The 15,044-nt window shown below is 19.4% G+C and overlaps 4 protein-coding genes across 4 annotated transcripts; 1 reads left to right on the top strand and 3 right to left on the bottom strand.

The window, feature by feature from the left end:
* Window positions 1-221: 221 nt before the first annotated feature.
* Window positions 222-3,858, bottom strand: LOC128965231 (probable serine/threonine-protein kinase clkA). Its single transcript, XM_054311880.1, has 11 exons — window positions 3,806-3,858; window positions 3,689-3,736; window positions 3,248-3,331; window positions 3,018-3,158; window positions 2,619-2,882; window positions 2,289-2,327; window positions 1,906-2,193; window positions 1,760-1,783; window positions 1,285-1,542; window positions 771-998; window positions 222-484 (listed from the first exon to the last, which is right to left on the bottom strand). Exons 4-11 carry the CDS (start codon window positions 3,058-3,060, stop codon window positions 222-224), a joined length of 1,407 nt encoding a protein of 468 aa, XP_054167855.1. The 5' UTR covers window positions 3,061-3,158; window positions 3,248-3,331; window positions 3,689-3,736; window positions 3,806-3,858.
* Window positions 3,859-5,402: 1,544 nt separating this feature from the next.
* LOC128965230 (kelch-like protein diablo) lies at window positions 5,403-6,996 on the top strand. Its single transcript, XM_054311879.1, has 8 exons — window positions 5,403-5,489; window positions 5,567-5,649; window positions 5,731-5,789; window positions 5,858-6,095; window positions 6,344-6,462; window positions 6,561-6,638; window positions 6,771-6,862; window positions 6,973-6,996. The coding sequence occupies exons 1-8, from the start codon at window positions 5,403-5,405 to the stop codon at window positions 6,994-6,996; spliced, it is 780 nt and encodes a 259-aa protein (XP_054167854.1).
* A 919-nt stretch (window positions 6,997-7,915) lies between these two features.
* Window positions 7,916-11,140, bottom strand: LOC128965229 (kelch-like protein 20). Its single transcript, XM_054311878.1, has 7 exons — window positions 11,012-11,140; window positions 9,709-9,894; window positions 9,537-9,613; window positions 9,371-9,429; window positions 8,470-8,701; window positions 8,073-8,191; window positions 7,916-8,001 (listed from the first exon to the last, which is right to left on the bottom strand). The coding sequence occupies exons 1-7, from the start codon at window positions 11,138-11,140 to the stop codon at window positions 7,916-7,918; spliced, it is 888 nt and encodes a 295-aa protein (XP_054167853.1).
* Window positions 11,141-13,196: 2,056 nt separating this feature from the next.
* Window positions 13,197-14,972, bottom strand: LOC128965227 (kelch-like protein diablo). The gene is made up of 6 exons (XM_054311877.1): window positions 14,895-14,972; window positions 14,382-14,458; window positions 14,250-14,308; window positions 13,761-13,992; window positions 13,358-13,476; window positions 13,197-13,282 (listed from the first exon to the last, which is right to left on the bottom strand). The coding sequence occupies exons 1-6, from the start codon at window positions 14,970-14,972 to the stop codon at window positions 13,197-13,199; spliced, it is 651 nt and encodes a 216-aa protein (XP_054167852.1).
* Between the last annotated feature and the right edge of the window lie 72 nt (window positions 14,973-15,044).

The raw sequence follows: 15,044 nt of genomic DNA, 5'->3' as shown, positions 1-15,044 counted from the left end.
AAAATTTATTATATTTGCATATTATTAACAAAAAACACTAAAAATTTTCAGCTATTATTTTATATAATATAATAATGTTTTAATGTGTTTTAAATAAATATTTTTTAAAAATTTTATTATTATTATTAATATTAAAAAATTATTATTAATTATTAATATTCGTAACAATTATAAAAAAATAGAAATTTTGATAAATTTATTTTTTTATATAATAAATAAATTTAGAAATAATTTTCTATACAAAATGCATACTTTTCAATTTGCAAACATTTTTTACTACACGTATCGTTTAGGGTGGCCAACTGTTGCTGTCGTTGATTGCATAAATAGATTGAACTAGGTGAACATTTTCCAATTAATGGTGCCACACTAGTACTGGTAGTGGTAGCATCCTCAATTTTATAATCTAGATCATTGACTGTATAGCCACAAAATTCACCTTGTACACCATTGCATCGACATTCATAATCTGAATTATCTAGATCTATAGTAAAAAAAAATAATAATTATAATAATTATTGAATATTTTTAATTTTATTTAAATAATTATTTAATTAATTTTTTTTGTAATAATATAATTATTTAATTAATTAATTTTTTGTAATAATATAATTATTGAAATTTTTTTGTAAATTATTTTGAATTACAATTTTCATTTAATATTTTTATGTATTTAAAAATTAAAAAATATACTTTTTCAATGTAATTTTAAATGAAAATTGTAAAACTTTTTAATAATAAAAAGTTTAAATTTTTTTTTATATAATTACCACACGATGCTTGACTAAAACCATTTTGAAAACATTTATTTGTACATGTTTCATTATATAATGCTTGTCCATAATTATCTTTAGTAATAAAATCATTGTCACAATAATATAGTCTATTTTTCTGACAATTACCACGCAATCTAATTTGACCATTAACTAAACGATTGGCAATATGGCCGCAAAATATACCATTAATATTGTTGCATAGACATTCGTGATTATGATCGACTAAAAATTTATAATAATATAAATTAATATATTTAAAATAAATTGTAAAATCTAAAAATTTATGTGTATGTGTATGTGTATGTGTATGTGTATGTGTATGTGTATGTGTATGTGTATGTGTATGTGTATGTGTATGTGTATGTGTATGTGTATGTGTATGTGTATGTGTATGTGTATGTGTATGTGTATGTGTATGTGTATGTGTATGTGTATGTGTATGTGTATGTGTATGTGTATGTGTATGTGTATGTGTATGTGTATGTGTATGTGTATGTGTGTACTATACCTTTAGTTGAACCATTATTACAGTATGCAGTAGTATAAGCATCCTTAATACAAATATTATTATCCGCACAATGAGTTTTTTTGGGTACAAAATTTTTCTTATCCCTATACTCTTTTGGATCGCAATAGTAGATAATATCGCGCCTACAGTTCCCCTTCAATAGATACCGGCCCTCTTTTATATCGGAATTGTAACCAATCACATTTGCTTCGTACCAACAAAATTGACTCATATATTCATGGCATCGACATGTATCCTCTAAAAATATTTTTTAGTCAAAATTTTAATAATAATAAATAAATAAAATTTTTAAAAAATAATGTAAATAATTTTTTTAAAAAAAGTTAATAATTTGTTTTAAAAATGTAAATATAATTTGTTTTAAAAATGTAAATATATTTTTTTTAAAAATGTAAATAAATTTTTTAAAAAAAAGTAAATAAAATTTTTCAAAAAATTTAAATAAAATATTTACCAAATTTAAAATCTCCGCTATTATCTATAGAACACATATATTTAAAATAAAAATAATTAAATTTTAGATTTTGTTTAAATATATAATTTGTTTATATATAGATTTTTTTATAGATTTTTTTTTTTAAATTTCTTAAAGTAACTAACGTTTAATCAAATCCATATCCACTTTTGAATAACAATCTGCTTGATAACCAAAATCCTTTGACCATTTTTGTTCGCAATGTTCGCAATTGGTTTTCCGTACGGCCAGTCCATTATCTCCATGTTTGCACTCGTATACAGAATTCCAATAACACATTGAACCGTTCAATACTTGTTTACCAGTTGTCAATACAGTTGTTAACCAATTATTATTATTATTATTATTATTATTATTGTTATTATAATGGCTGCCACAAAATGTACCAGCTACACCATTGCATCGACAAAAATCTACATAGATAAATTTTTATTTAAAAAATTATAAAATTATAATATTAGATAGTTTTATAGATTTTTAAAAAATAAATAAATTTATCATGCTTTACCATTGGGATTTTTATCTTTATTAATATTTTCATCAGGACCTAATTTAGAATTAATAAATTAAAATATAATTTATATAATATAATTATTATTATTTATAATATTATTATTATTTATAATAATATTATTATTATTTATAATAATATTATTATTATTTATAATATTATTATTTATATTATTATTTATATTAGTAATTATAATATTATTAAAAATTATAATATTATTTTTATTTAAAATGAAAAAAAACTATCAGTATATTTATTTATAATTATATTTATATAAAAAATAAAATATAATTTAATTTAAGTTTTATTTTTATGTTTATACTTTACCACAAACAACTGATTTTTCATCAATTTGATAACAATTATCAGTACACGATTTATTAAATTTAGCTAGATTACTATTATCAATGGTATCATCATTTTTATTATCATCATCATCATCATCATAGCATTTATAGCTATCTTGTTTAAAGCAATCGCCTTTTAGTAAATTTTTATAATTTTTCCAACCATGTTCAATTGTCGGATCAGTATAGTAGCCACAAAATTCACCCTTAACACCATTGCATTTACATGCTGAAGTTAGATAACCTAAATTTTTTTAGTTAAAAAATAAAATATATTTTTATAAAAAAAATCCAAAAAAAAATATATTATATTAAATCTAATAATTATTTTTTTAAATATATAATTAAATAGATTTTTTTTTTAATATATAATTTTAACCATTTGATGAGTTTGTTAGCATTGCCTCTTGTTTTAACTGCATGTTTCTATTATTATTATTATCATTATTATCATTATTATTATTATTATTATTATTATTATCATTATTATCATTATTATTTCTTGAATCTAATATAAAAACTTTTAAAATTTAAAAAATATATATTAATATATAATTTTATTTAATACAACATTTTTTTTTTAATTAAATAATTTGTTTATCTAATTACCTTGTTGAATATTATTAGCATGCTTGTTTTTGTTTTTGTTTCTGTTATTATTATTAATTCTTACGTTGTAATAGTTTCTTCTTACTAATAATTAAAAATAAAAACAACAAACAAAAAAAAATAAAAAGTTAAAATTAAAATTAATTAAAATAAGTATATACATAGATTTATAAATAAATAAAAAATGTTTGAATAAAAAAATATATATAAGTAATGCATGAAAACATACAAATGATACAAACAAAATGCTAATAATTTAATTTAACTTAAATATAAATATATAAAAATATTTAACTAACTTAACAGTAACTTAATGCTTGAAACAGTTTTTTTTTAATAAAAACATTTAATTAATTAATTGAATTTTAGTATTTTTATTATTATTATTAGAAAATTACAATTAAAAATACAAAAAAATAAATAAAAGTAATTAATAATTACCAAATTTTCGATAATTTTTTAGGTGATTGTTATTGTGTCTAACGATTACTAGAAAAAAAATAAATTAATAAAATTAAAAAAATAATAATAATAATAACAAACTTTAATTTTAATTACCGATTTTGTTTTTGGCTCTTTTGAATTGTTTACTATCAGTTATAAAATAAATTGATAAAATTACAAATACATATAAAATTAATAGATTATTATTCATATTGTTATTATTATTAAATGTTTTTATTAATAATTACAACACTATATATATATGAAAACTAATGGAGGCATAAATATAAAAAATATGTTCATATAACTATTTTTTTAAAAAATAAAATAATTTTAATAAAAAATAAACTATTAATATTATATAGCATATATAAGTTTTTAAAAACATATTTGATTTTAATATAATATATATATATACATGTATATATATATATATATATATATATATATTAAATATATTTACCATTTAAAATATTTATACTAGTACTATTATAAAAAAAACATTTATTGTTATAGCTAATAATTTCGATATTATATTATTAAATAGTTATTAACTAGTTTATAATATTTTATAATTAATTTATATTTTTTAGTTTTTTTTAAATTTTTAGTTAACTATCTTAATAGCTTATGTATGTATTTGTGTGCTGTAGAAAACTGTAGTTCAAATTATTATGTTTGATTTGATATGTATAAAAGTTACATCAATACAGGGTAATTATTACCCTGGTACATTTTTTATTTGATGTATAACTGTAACATAGGACATTATTTAAAAATTTATAATAATAATAATAAATATTATTATTATTATTTTATGGTGCATGTGTTCTTTTTATTATCTTAAAACCTAAAAAAAATTTACAATTTAATTTAAAACAGATTAAAAAACACTTGATAATTTTTTTTTATCATTTATTAAATTTTATTTATTAATAAACCAGTTGTGAATGCTATAAAGCATTTATAGATAAACTCAACTTAATATATGATTTTTGTTTTTAAATCATTAAAATATATTAATCTAAAATAAAAAATTTAATTTTGTTTGATAAAAAAAACACATTGATATGAATTCAAATACATATTGTTATGTAGGAGTTTGTAAATAAAAAAATTATTATCAAAATTTCAATAAAAATATGTAATAATTATTTCAATATAATTTTTCAAACTTTTTATCTAAATTATATAACACATGTATAACTATTATTTTAACCTTTGAGTTATTACTTTTATTATAAGTAAATAAATTTTATTTATTTATTTATTAATTATATAAATAGAAATTTTCTATTAATAATAATAATAACTTATTAGGACTTGATTTTTCTAAATAAAAGTTAGCTTGTTAAATTAATAATTTTTTTGTAATTTATTTTATTAAAAAAAATGTTACTAACATTTATAACAGGGTTTATAACATTAACAATAATATGTTTCAACAATGTATTGATGTTAAGCAATACTATAGCTAATAATAATCACAATAATAATATTGATTTTAATGTAATTAAAAATAGCAGAATTTTTTTATTAAACTAAAAAAAATTTAATTTTTCTAAATTTATTTATTTAAATTTTTTAATTATAGAATATTAATAACAATAGTAGTTCAATGATAATTTGTGGCGGCTATGATGGCGATTCAATTACACCAAATTGTTATCAATTGAAACCACGTACCAGTGTTTGGCAATCAATGAAATCAATGTCTACTGAACGCTATGGTTATGGTTTAGTCAACGATAATAAAAATCAATTGTTGTACGCAATCGGCGGACTTAATGGACAAACGGTAATAATTAAACAAAAATATATTATAAAATTAAAATATATTAAATTATTAAATAAGAAATAATTTTTTTTGAACAGGGTAAATATCTAGACAGTGTTGAAACATATAATCGACAAACAAATCAATGGCAATTTCAGGCACCACTTGGACAAGCTAGGAGGTTTTTTAATTTATTATTATTTTTTGTATTTTTTAACTAGTATATAATTTTTTTTAAAAATTAAATAATGTTTTTTCTAAGTTTTTTTGGCTCAACTATACTAAACAATACTCTATATGTTTGTGGTGGGGGTCGAAATGGTAAAATTATTATTATTTATTTATTTTTTAATTTTATTTTTTTATAATAAATTTTCTATAAATTTTAGGCCATTTTCTTAATGTATGCGAATATTACTTGTTTGATGAAAATAAATGGCATTTATTAACAGCACCGATGCCTAGTGAAAGGTGGGGTTTAGCACTGGTAGCTCATAGTAGTAGTAGTAGTGATGGCCAACTGTATGCTATCGGTGGTCAAAGTGATACCAAGTTTTTGAATACAATGGATAGATATGATCCCGAAACTAGACAATGGACACCAATGGCTAATATGCAATCAGCTAGGTTAGTTTATTATTAATATTTATATATAGTTACATAATTTTAGATATATATATATATTTTTAAAAATTGAAAATAAGGTTATTAATTAAATTAATACTAGACATAATTTTTCTTAATTAGCTAGCTTAATTAATTATTTATTATATATACATGATTATATATATATATTAAAATATAAATAATTATTAAAACTATTTGTTATTTAAAAATACTTTTTTAATTTTTTTATGATTGATTTGATTGGATAGATATTTATTTGCTTCGGCAGTATTTATGGACAAAATATATGTTTGCGGCGGTTTGGGTAATAGTGATGGAAAAACATGCGAATCGTATGATCCGATGACAAATCAATGGAAACCTATTGGTATTTTTATATCTAATTTTTTTATTAAATAATTTTTTTCATATATAAATATTTCACTTAAAAATTTATAATTAATTTTTTATTTTAATAAACAATAGCATCAATGACTGACCAGAGATCAAACTTTAAGCTAATTGTTTTTGACGATAGTCTATACGCTATGGGCGATGATAATCGTAATAATATTAATACAATTAATTAATTATATATTTATAAAATTATTTGAAAAAATCATATTATTAAAAATAATTTTTTATAGTAAACTAAATAATAATTATTATTTTTTTTATTTTTTTTTTAAAATACAGCTACTAATAAAATTGAAATCTATGATCATAAATCGGATAAATGGTATTATCTATTATCAGTAAGATTGCCAGTTAGTCTAAGTGGTTTTGGGGTAATTAATTAAATTAATTAAAATTTATTTATCAAATTCTAACTAAAGTCTATTATTTTATTATAATTATATTAATTAATTATTTATCTATTTTTTTATATTATATAAAGGCTGCCACAATAACATCAAATTAATATATGATATTATTAAAAAAGTAAATGATATTATCAAATTAAAAATTGTTTAATGAAATAAATTGGATTTTTTTTTGAAATATAAATGATTTATAAAATAATTTTTTTAGATTATTTCATATATATTTATTAAATATTTCTTAATGTTAATTGAAATTTATACAAAAAAAAAAGATTAATTTAATTATATAAGATAATAATAAATAAAATATTTAGTACTTAAATAATTAATATATATTTTTAAAAAATTATTAATACAGTACTTGAAATTTGACTTATTATTATTTTAAATGATATATTTTATGTGTATAATAGTTTAGTTCATTATTATTAAATAAATTGCAAGAAAATATCTATATAAAACTTTGAATAAATGTTATATTTAATTAAAATATCAATTTATTTGCAATAGAAAATAAATAAATTTATTATTTAACAGTATTATAATATTAATAATATTTTTTCACAATGTATTATATTATTAATTATTTAATAAAACAATTTATTTTTAAAAATAATATTTGCTAAACAAATACTAATTTTAAATTATAATAGTTTTTTTAGTTTTATTTATTTGTTTGTTTGTTTGTTTTCCAGCTTTGAATATCATTAGCAATTAATTTGTTGTTATTACTGCAGCCTTTAAAATATAAATAAAAAAAATGAAAAATGATTATTTATAAAATTATACAAATAATATTATTATTAATAATAATAAATTTAAAAAATTAAACAAAATTTTTACCCCAAAATTATCTAATTTAACTGGCAACGATATTGATGAATAATTCCATTGATTTAATTTATAATTGTATATTTCAATTTTATCAGTTACTTGAAAAAAATAAAAAAATAATAATTTATAATTATATTTAATTTAATTTTTCAAAAAAAAAATAAATAAAAAATAATATAAATCTTAATTACACGGATAACCGCCCATAGCGTACAGATTATCATTGAAAGCTATTAGTCTAAAATTATCTCTACGTGTATTCATTGATGCTTTTAGTAAAAATAAATAATTAATTAATTTAAAATAATAAAATTTAATTAAAATAATATAAAATAAATACCTATTTTTGTCCATTGATTAATTTTCGGGTCATACGATTCACATAAATTCCAATCTAGGTTACCCATACCGCCACAAACATATATTTTTTCCATAAATGATGCTGCACCAAATTCATATCTATAATTTTTATTTACATTTAAAATTTTTAATTAGTTTGTAATAATATAATTAAAATATAATTGCCTTAAGTATAATAACTAAAATTTTATTAATTTAAAAAAAAATATTATTATTATTATTAGCTAGCTAGCTAATTCTAATTATAAATAATTTAATATATTTTTGTTTATTATTATTATTATTATTTAAATATATCTATTAATTAGTTTTTTAATTAATCATAATTAATTATAAATATAAAATTATTTAAAATTTATTTATAAAATTTAAAAAACCTTTTAGTATACATATCAGCCATTTGTGTCCATTTTTGTGTTTTCGGATCAAATCTTTCCATTGTCTTCAATGAACTTGAATTTTTATAACTATTACCACCGATAGCATACATACACCCATCACTATGGGCTACCAGTTCTAGATTATGTCTATCTGTAAGCATAGGTTTTAGTGTTAAATACCATTCATTTCTATCTACAAAATATTGTTCGCAAGCTTCGTAACTGTGACCTAAAAAATTAAAAATTATTAAATAAATTATTAAATAAATTATTATATAAATTATTCTACAAATTTAATAAAAAAAATAATAATAAATAAATAATAATAATAAATAATAATAAATAATTAATGATAATAAATAAATAATAAAAATAGATAAATAATAATAATAAATAAATAATAATAAATAAATAATAATAAATAAATAATAATAAATAAATAATAATAAATATATAATAATAAATAAATAATAATAAATAAATAATAATAAATAAATAATAAATAAATAATAATAAATAAATAATAATAAATAAATAATAATAAATAAATAATAATAAATAAATAATAAATAAATAATAATAAATACATAATAATAAATAAATAATAATAAATAAATAATAATAAATAAATAATAATAAATAAATAATAATAAATAAATAATAATAAATAAATAATAATAAATAAATAATAATAAATAAATAATAATAAATAAATAATAATAAATAAATAATAATAAATAAATAATAATAAATAAATAATAATAAATAAATAATAATAAATAAATAATAATAAATAAATAATAATAAATAAATAATAAATAAATAATAATAAATAAATAATAATAAATAAATAATAATAATTACTATTTAAAAAATTATTACTAAATTTTTTATTTACCACTAGATGTACCACCACAAACATACAATGTATCATTAAGTACAGTAGCACCCATAGAGCTGTTTAAAAAAAACAATTTATATTAAATATAAATATACATATATATTTAAAAATGTTTTTAATTAATTATTTAGTTTATTTAAAAATAAAATAAAATAAAATGAACCTGGTAGGATAAGCAAGCAATCCAGCTGATTGCCATGAATTAGTTTTAACATTATATGATGCAACATTACGTGAAATCTTTAATTACACCCCCCCCCCAAAAAATTAACATGTTAATTTAAATTAATATAAAAAATATTATTATTATTATTATTTTCAATTAATATACATACCTCATAAGCTTCGCCCCCAATAGCGTACAATTGATTTCTATAGTTAACTAAACTAAAACTAGTCCTTTCCGATGACATTGATTTAATTGGTTGCCATTTATTACTTGGATTAGTATTTTGATTAAATTGATAGCATTTTGATTGGGTGTCCATACCGCTAAAACCGCCACAAATATAGAGTGTAGACTAAAATATTAAAAATTAAAAACCAAAATTATCAATATTTTTAAATTGAAAAAAAAATTATATATATTTTTAAATAAACAAAAAATTATATATTTTTTAAGTTAACAAAAATTATCAGTATTTTTAAATTAACAAATATATATATATTTTTTTTAAATTAACAAAATTACTATATTGTAGCGGAATAATAATAGATCACTTAAAACAATAGTAAATGTACTCAAATTATATATTTATTACAAATTATGTATTGCATAGTTGTATGTTTTGACAGCAGTGTTAAATACATAGTAATATATGAGATTTGTATTCCCATTGAAATAACATTAACGGCATATTTAGTAATAGAAAACACGGGTTTAGTATACCCATAGAAAATACATAAGCGGCACATTTACTATTATAATTATGCCATAGAAATAACATTAGCTATACTTTAACATACAAACATATAGGTTTAGTTTGTAACACGTATAGTGTCAGTAAATGTAGTGACGCACTTGCGTTTCAGTGAATACTATTTAACCATTGGTTTAAACATTTTATATACAGGGGTTAACAAGGGATTTTGTTTCATATACTTTAACATTAATGAATTAATTAATTTCTAAGCGCACTTGTGTATTGTATTTTAATGCAAATGAGAATTTGCCTTTAGGTGGTAGTGTGCGACTGATCAAAAATAGGCAGAGTTTGAATTAACCAATAAGAGCAAAGTAGTAGTATATGTAAAAGTTGTCATCAAATATGAATGCAGAGTTTAACAGTTTGCGCGCGCAATAGGCAGTGGCTTATGCAGCGATCAGACTGCTGAACTCTCAGTCGAGCGAAATGCTCGACACAAGTTGTCTTACTCTTGAACTGGTCGGTTGCCGTCACTTCACTCCGCAATACACTGTAGTGTATTGTAATACATTGTATTAGTATTATTTTATATGTTTTATTAATAAACTCGGTTTTGGTTATAAGTCCCGAGTAAGTCATTTGGGCCTTTGGCCCGTACTTTCTCTCTTCTCTCTCTCTCTATCTCTCTCTTGCTTTCTCTCTTCTCTTCATCTACGGGCTCCCTTGCCGTGTCAGTCGCGTGTCCCTTTCACGTGTCCATCACCACCACTACAACACTTTGGCCGACAGCACCGCTCAGCTCTTTGGCCGATACAGCACCGCTCAACACTTGGGCCGATACAGCACCGCTCAGCTCATTGACCGTCGCAGCACCGCTTATTGTTTGGCTCATCAAAGCCATCACCGCTCAACGCGAGATCCATACCGTGGTCGCTGATGTCCTCAACTACATAGGTGTTGGTGCCGACTCATCTCTAAGACCGACACACTTTGGTGCCGATAACGTCGAGTCAGCACCGGACACCTTAAGCAACCTATCCAACCGTTTCAATATATTTTTAAATTAACAAAAATTAAATATATTTTTAAATTGAAAAAAATATTTTTAAGATTTACATTTGAATTATTGCTTGAATTTTTTGTTGACAATAATACTACATTATTAAAACATATGGATAGTATAGCTAACACTGTTAGACATATTAAAAACTTTTTTTTTGTTTTTAGGTAGGTCAAATGTACAAAAAAAAATTTTAAAAATTAACAATTAATAATTATTTTTGTATCTTTTTTTTGTAATTAATTTCTATTTATATAGTTACAATGCAAAATCTAGTAATTGCTATATCTATTGATAATAGTAATCAAAAGTTTCAATTGTATTGTATTTACAATATATATATATATATATATATAGAAATTAATAACTTTTTTTTGCTATTAATCTATTTTATAACAATTATTGATAAGATAATATGAATCCTATTTTTTTTTAAAAAGTACAATATAGTGTAATATAGCTTATTTTTTTTGTTCCTGTATTCCCGGTACAGTACTAGCAGTTTACAGTGTTGTCCTGTTTTTATCATATAATTTGATACAAACCCTATAAAAATAAGAATATAAAATAAAATTTTAATATATATAATTTTTAATTAAATTTAAAGTTATTTTAGATATATTCAAATTTATTAATCATAACTTTACTTTAAATATAATTTTCAATTAAATTACATCTAAACTTGTATATTACAGAACAGATACGGGACAGAACAGGAATCTGAAATAATAACAACAACAAAAAGTTTATACTCTATTATGTACTTAAAATAACTGTTGATAGTTATTAATCTATAAGTACTATAGTTGAACCTAAAATAATTAATTAATTTTAATAAATAAAAATCTTTTATAAAAAATTATTTTATTTTATTAAGTTAATAGGTTTAGAATTTTAATAAATTAGATTATTTTTTGTTTATGATTGAAAAACATTAGTTTAATTTCAAATAATTATTTAGAGTTAAATATAAATATAATATAATTGTTTATAATAATTACATAAAGATTTTTTTAGCATTTTATATTTACTATTCATTTAAATTTTTTTCGTTTTTATAGCTATATAAATTATAAAAATTTCAATTTCAAATATTTTAGTATAAATTAATTATAATTATAATTTTTAAGATATTTATTTGGTTCAGCTATATATATATATATATATATATATATATATAGATTTTATATATATATATATATATATATATATATAGATTTTATATATATATATAAATATGCTGGTAAACAGTGATGGGAAAACATTTAAAAAATGTCACATAAAATATAAAAACAAAATAATAAATGAATTTAATTTAATTGTTAATTTTATTACAAAAATATATTTATTTAAAAAAATTAAAAATTAAATTTATTATTTTATATTAGATATAATGTTATATATTATACAGTGTTTTTTTAGATTATTTATTAAAAAATTTTTATATTATTCAAATATAATTTACTAATAAACAAATAGATTGTAATTTTTTAATTATTATTCTTATATGTTTTCCTGTTTGAAACTAATTTATAATTAATTTGTTGTTATTACGGCAGCCTTTAAAATACAAATGAAAAAAATAAAAAATAATTATTTATTAATAAAAAATAATAAATTTAATCAATTACTAAAAAATAATATTTATAAAATTATGACAATAATATTATTGTTAATAATAATAAATTTAAAAAACTAAAAATAAATTTTACCCCAAAATTTTCTAATTTAACCGGCAATGATATTGATGAATAATTCCATTGATTTAATTTATAATTGTATATTTCAATTTTATCAGTTACTTGAAAAAAATAAAAAAATATTAGCAAAATAATTATATAAAATTATATTTAATTACAAATTTTTACAAATAAATAAATAACAAATAAAAAAAATGTCAATTACCCGGATAACCGCCCATGGCGTACAGATTATCATTGAAAGATATTAGTCTAAAATCCCGTCTACGGTCATTCATTGATGCTTTAAAATTAATTAATTAATTTAATAGATTTTTATTTTTTAAAAAAAAATTAATATAAAAAATAAAATAAATACCTATTTTTGTCCATTGATTAGTTTTCGGGTCATACGATTCACATAAACTCCAATCTAAATTACCCAAACCGCCGCAAACATATATTTTGTCCATAAATGATGCTGCACCAAAATCATATCTATAATTTTATTTATTTTTAAAAATTTTAATTAGTTGATAAATTTTAAGTAAATATAATTTCATTTAGTATAATTTAAAAAAATATATTAATTAATTAAAAAAATAACTATTAGCTAGCTAACACATTATATCATATATTAGATAATCCTAATTATAGATAACTTAATTTATTTTTTTAGTTAATTATTATTAGTATTTAAATTTATCTATTAATTAGATTTTTTCAATTAAACAGAAATATTTAAAAAAATAAATAACTATAATTTTAAAATTATTTTTAACCTTTTTGTATGCATATCAGCCATTTGTGTCCATTTTTGTATTTTCGGATCAAATCTTTCCATTGTATTTAAATCACCAGAATTTTTATAACTATAGCCACCGATAGCATACATATACCCATCACTATGGGCTACCAGTTCTAGATTATGTCTATCCGTAAGCATCGGTTGTAATGTTAAATACCATTTATCTCTATCTACTAAATAATGCTCGCAATCTTCGTAACTGTGACCTAAAAATAATTCAAAATTCAAAAAATATATATAAATTATTTAATAGATTTAGTAAATTAATAATAATAATAATAGTTTAGATAAGTATATGTAAAATATATAATAAGATATTTGAATTCGATTTTTTTTTATATAATATTACACAATAAAATTAAGTTTTCTTTAAAAAAATAAAATATTTTAATTGAATAATAATTATTTATTTAAAAAATGATTCTTTATTAAATTAAGTTTATTTAAAAAAAAAAATATTTACCACTAGATATTCCACCACAAATATACATTGTGTCATTAAGTACAGTAGCACCCATATAGCTGTAAAAAATTATATATATATAAATATATATTTAAAAATTTGTTAAATTATTAAATTTTAAAAAAAGTAAACCTAGTAGGTAAACTAAGTGATCCAACTTGATGCCATGAATTAGTTTTAATATCATATGATTCAACATTATTTTCAATCTAATTACCAAAATAAATGTGATTTAATTTAATATAAAAATTATTATTACACACACATACACACACATACATACACATACACACACATACACACACATACACACATACGCACATACACACACACACACACACACACACATACACACACATACACACACATACACACACATACACACACACACACACACACACACACACACATACACACACATACACACACATACACACACATACACACACATACACACACATACACACACATACACACACACATACACACACATACACACACATACACACACACACACACACACACACATACACACACATACACACACATACACACACATACACACACATACACATACATACAATATATATATACATATATATATACATATATATATATATAATTTATACTTGTATATATACATACCCAAGCAGGTTCGCCACCAATAGCGTACAATTGATTTCTATAGGCAACTAAACTAAAACTGTCCCTTTCGGTAGACATTGATTCAATTGGTTGCCATTTATTACTTAAATTAGTATTTTGATTAAATTGATAGCATTTTGATTGGACATA

The sequence above is a fragment of the Oppia nitens genome, unplaced genomic scaffold (assembly GCF_028296485.1).
Source record: "Oppia nitens isolate AA-2021 unplaced genomic scaffold, nextdenovo-longstitch-racon4-pilon3 scaffold16_pilon_pilon_pilon, whole genome shotgun sequence".
Lineage (NCBI taxonomy): Eukaryota > Metazoa > Arthropoda > Arachnida > Sarcoptiformes > Oppiidae > Oppia > Oppia nitens.
The sequence above is the reverse complement of the archived record's forward strand: the minus strand, read 5'-3'. Positions and strand labels throughout refer to the sequence as shown.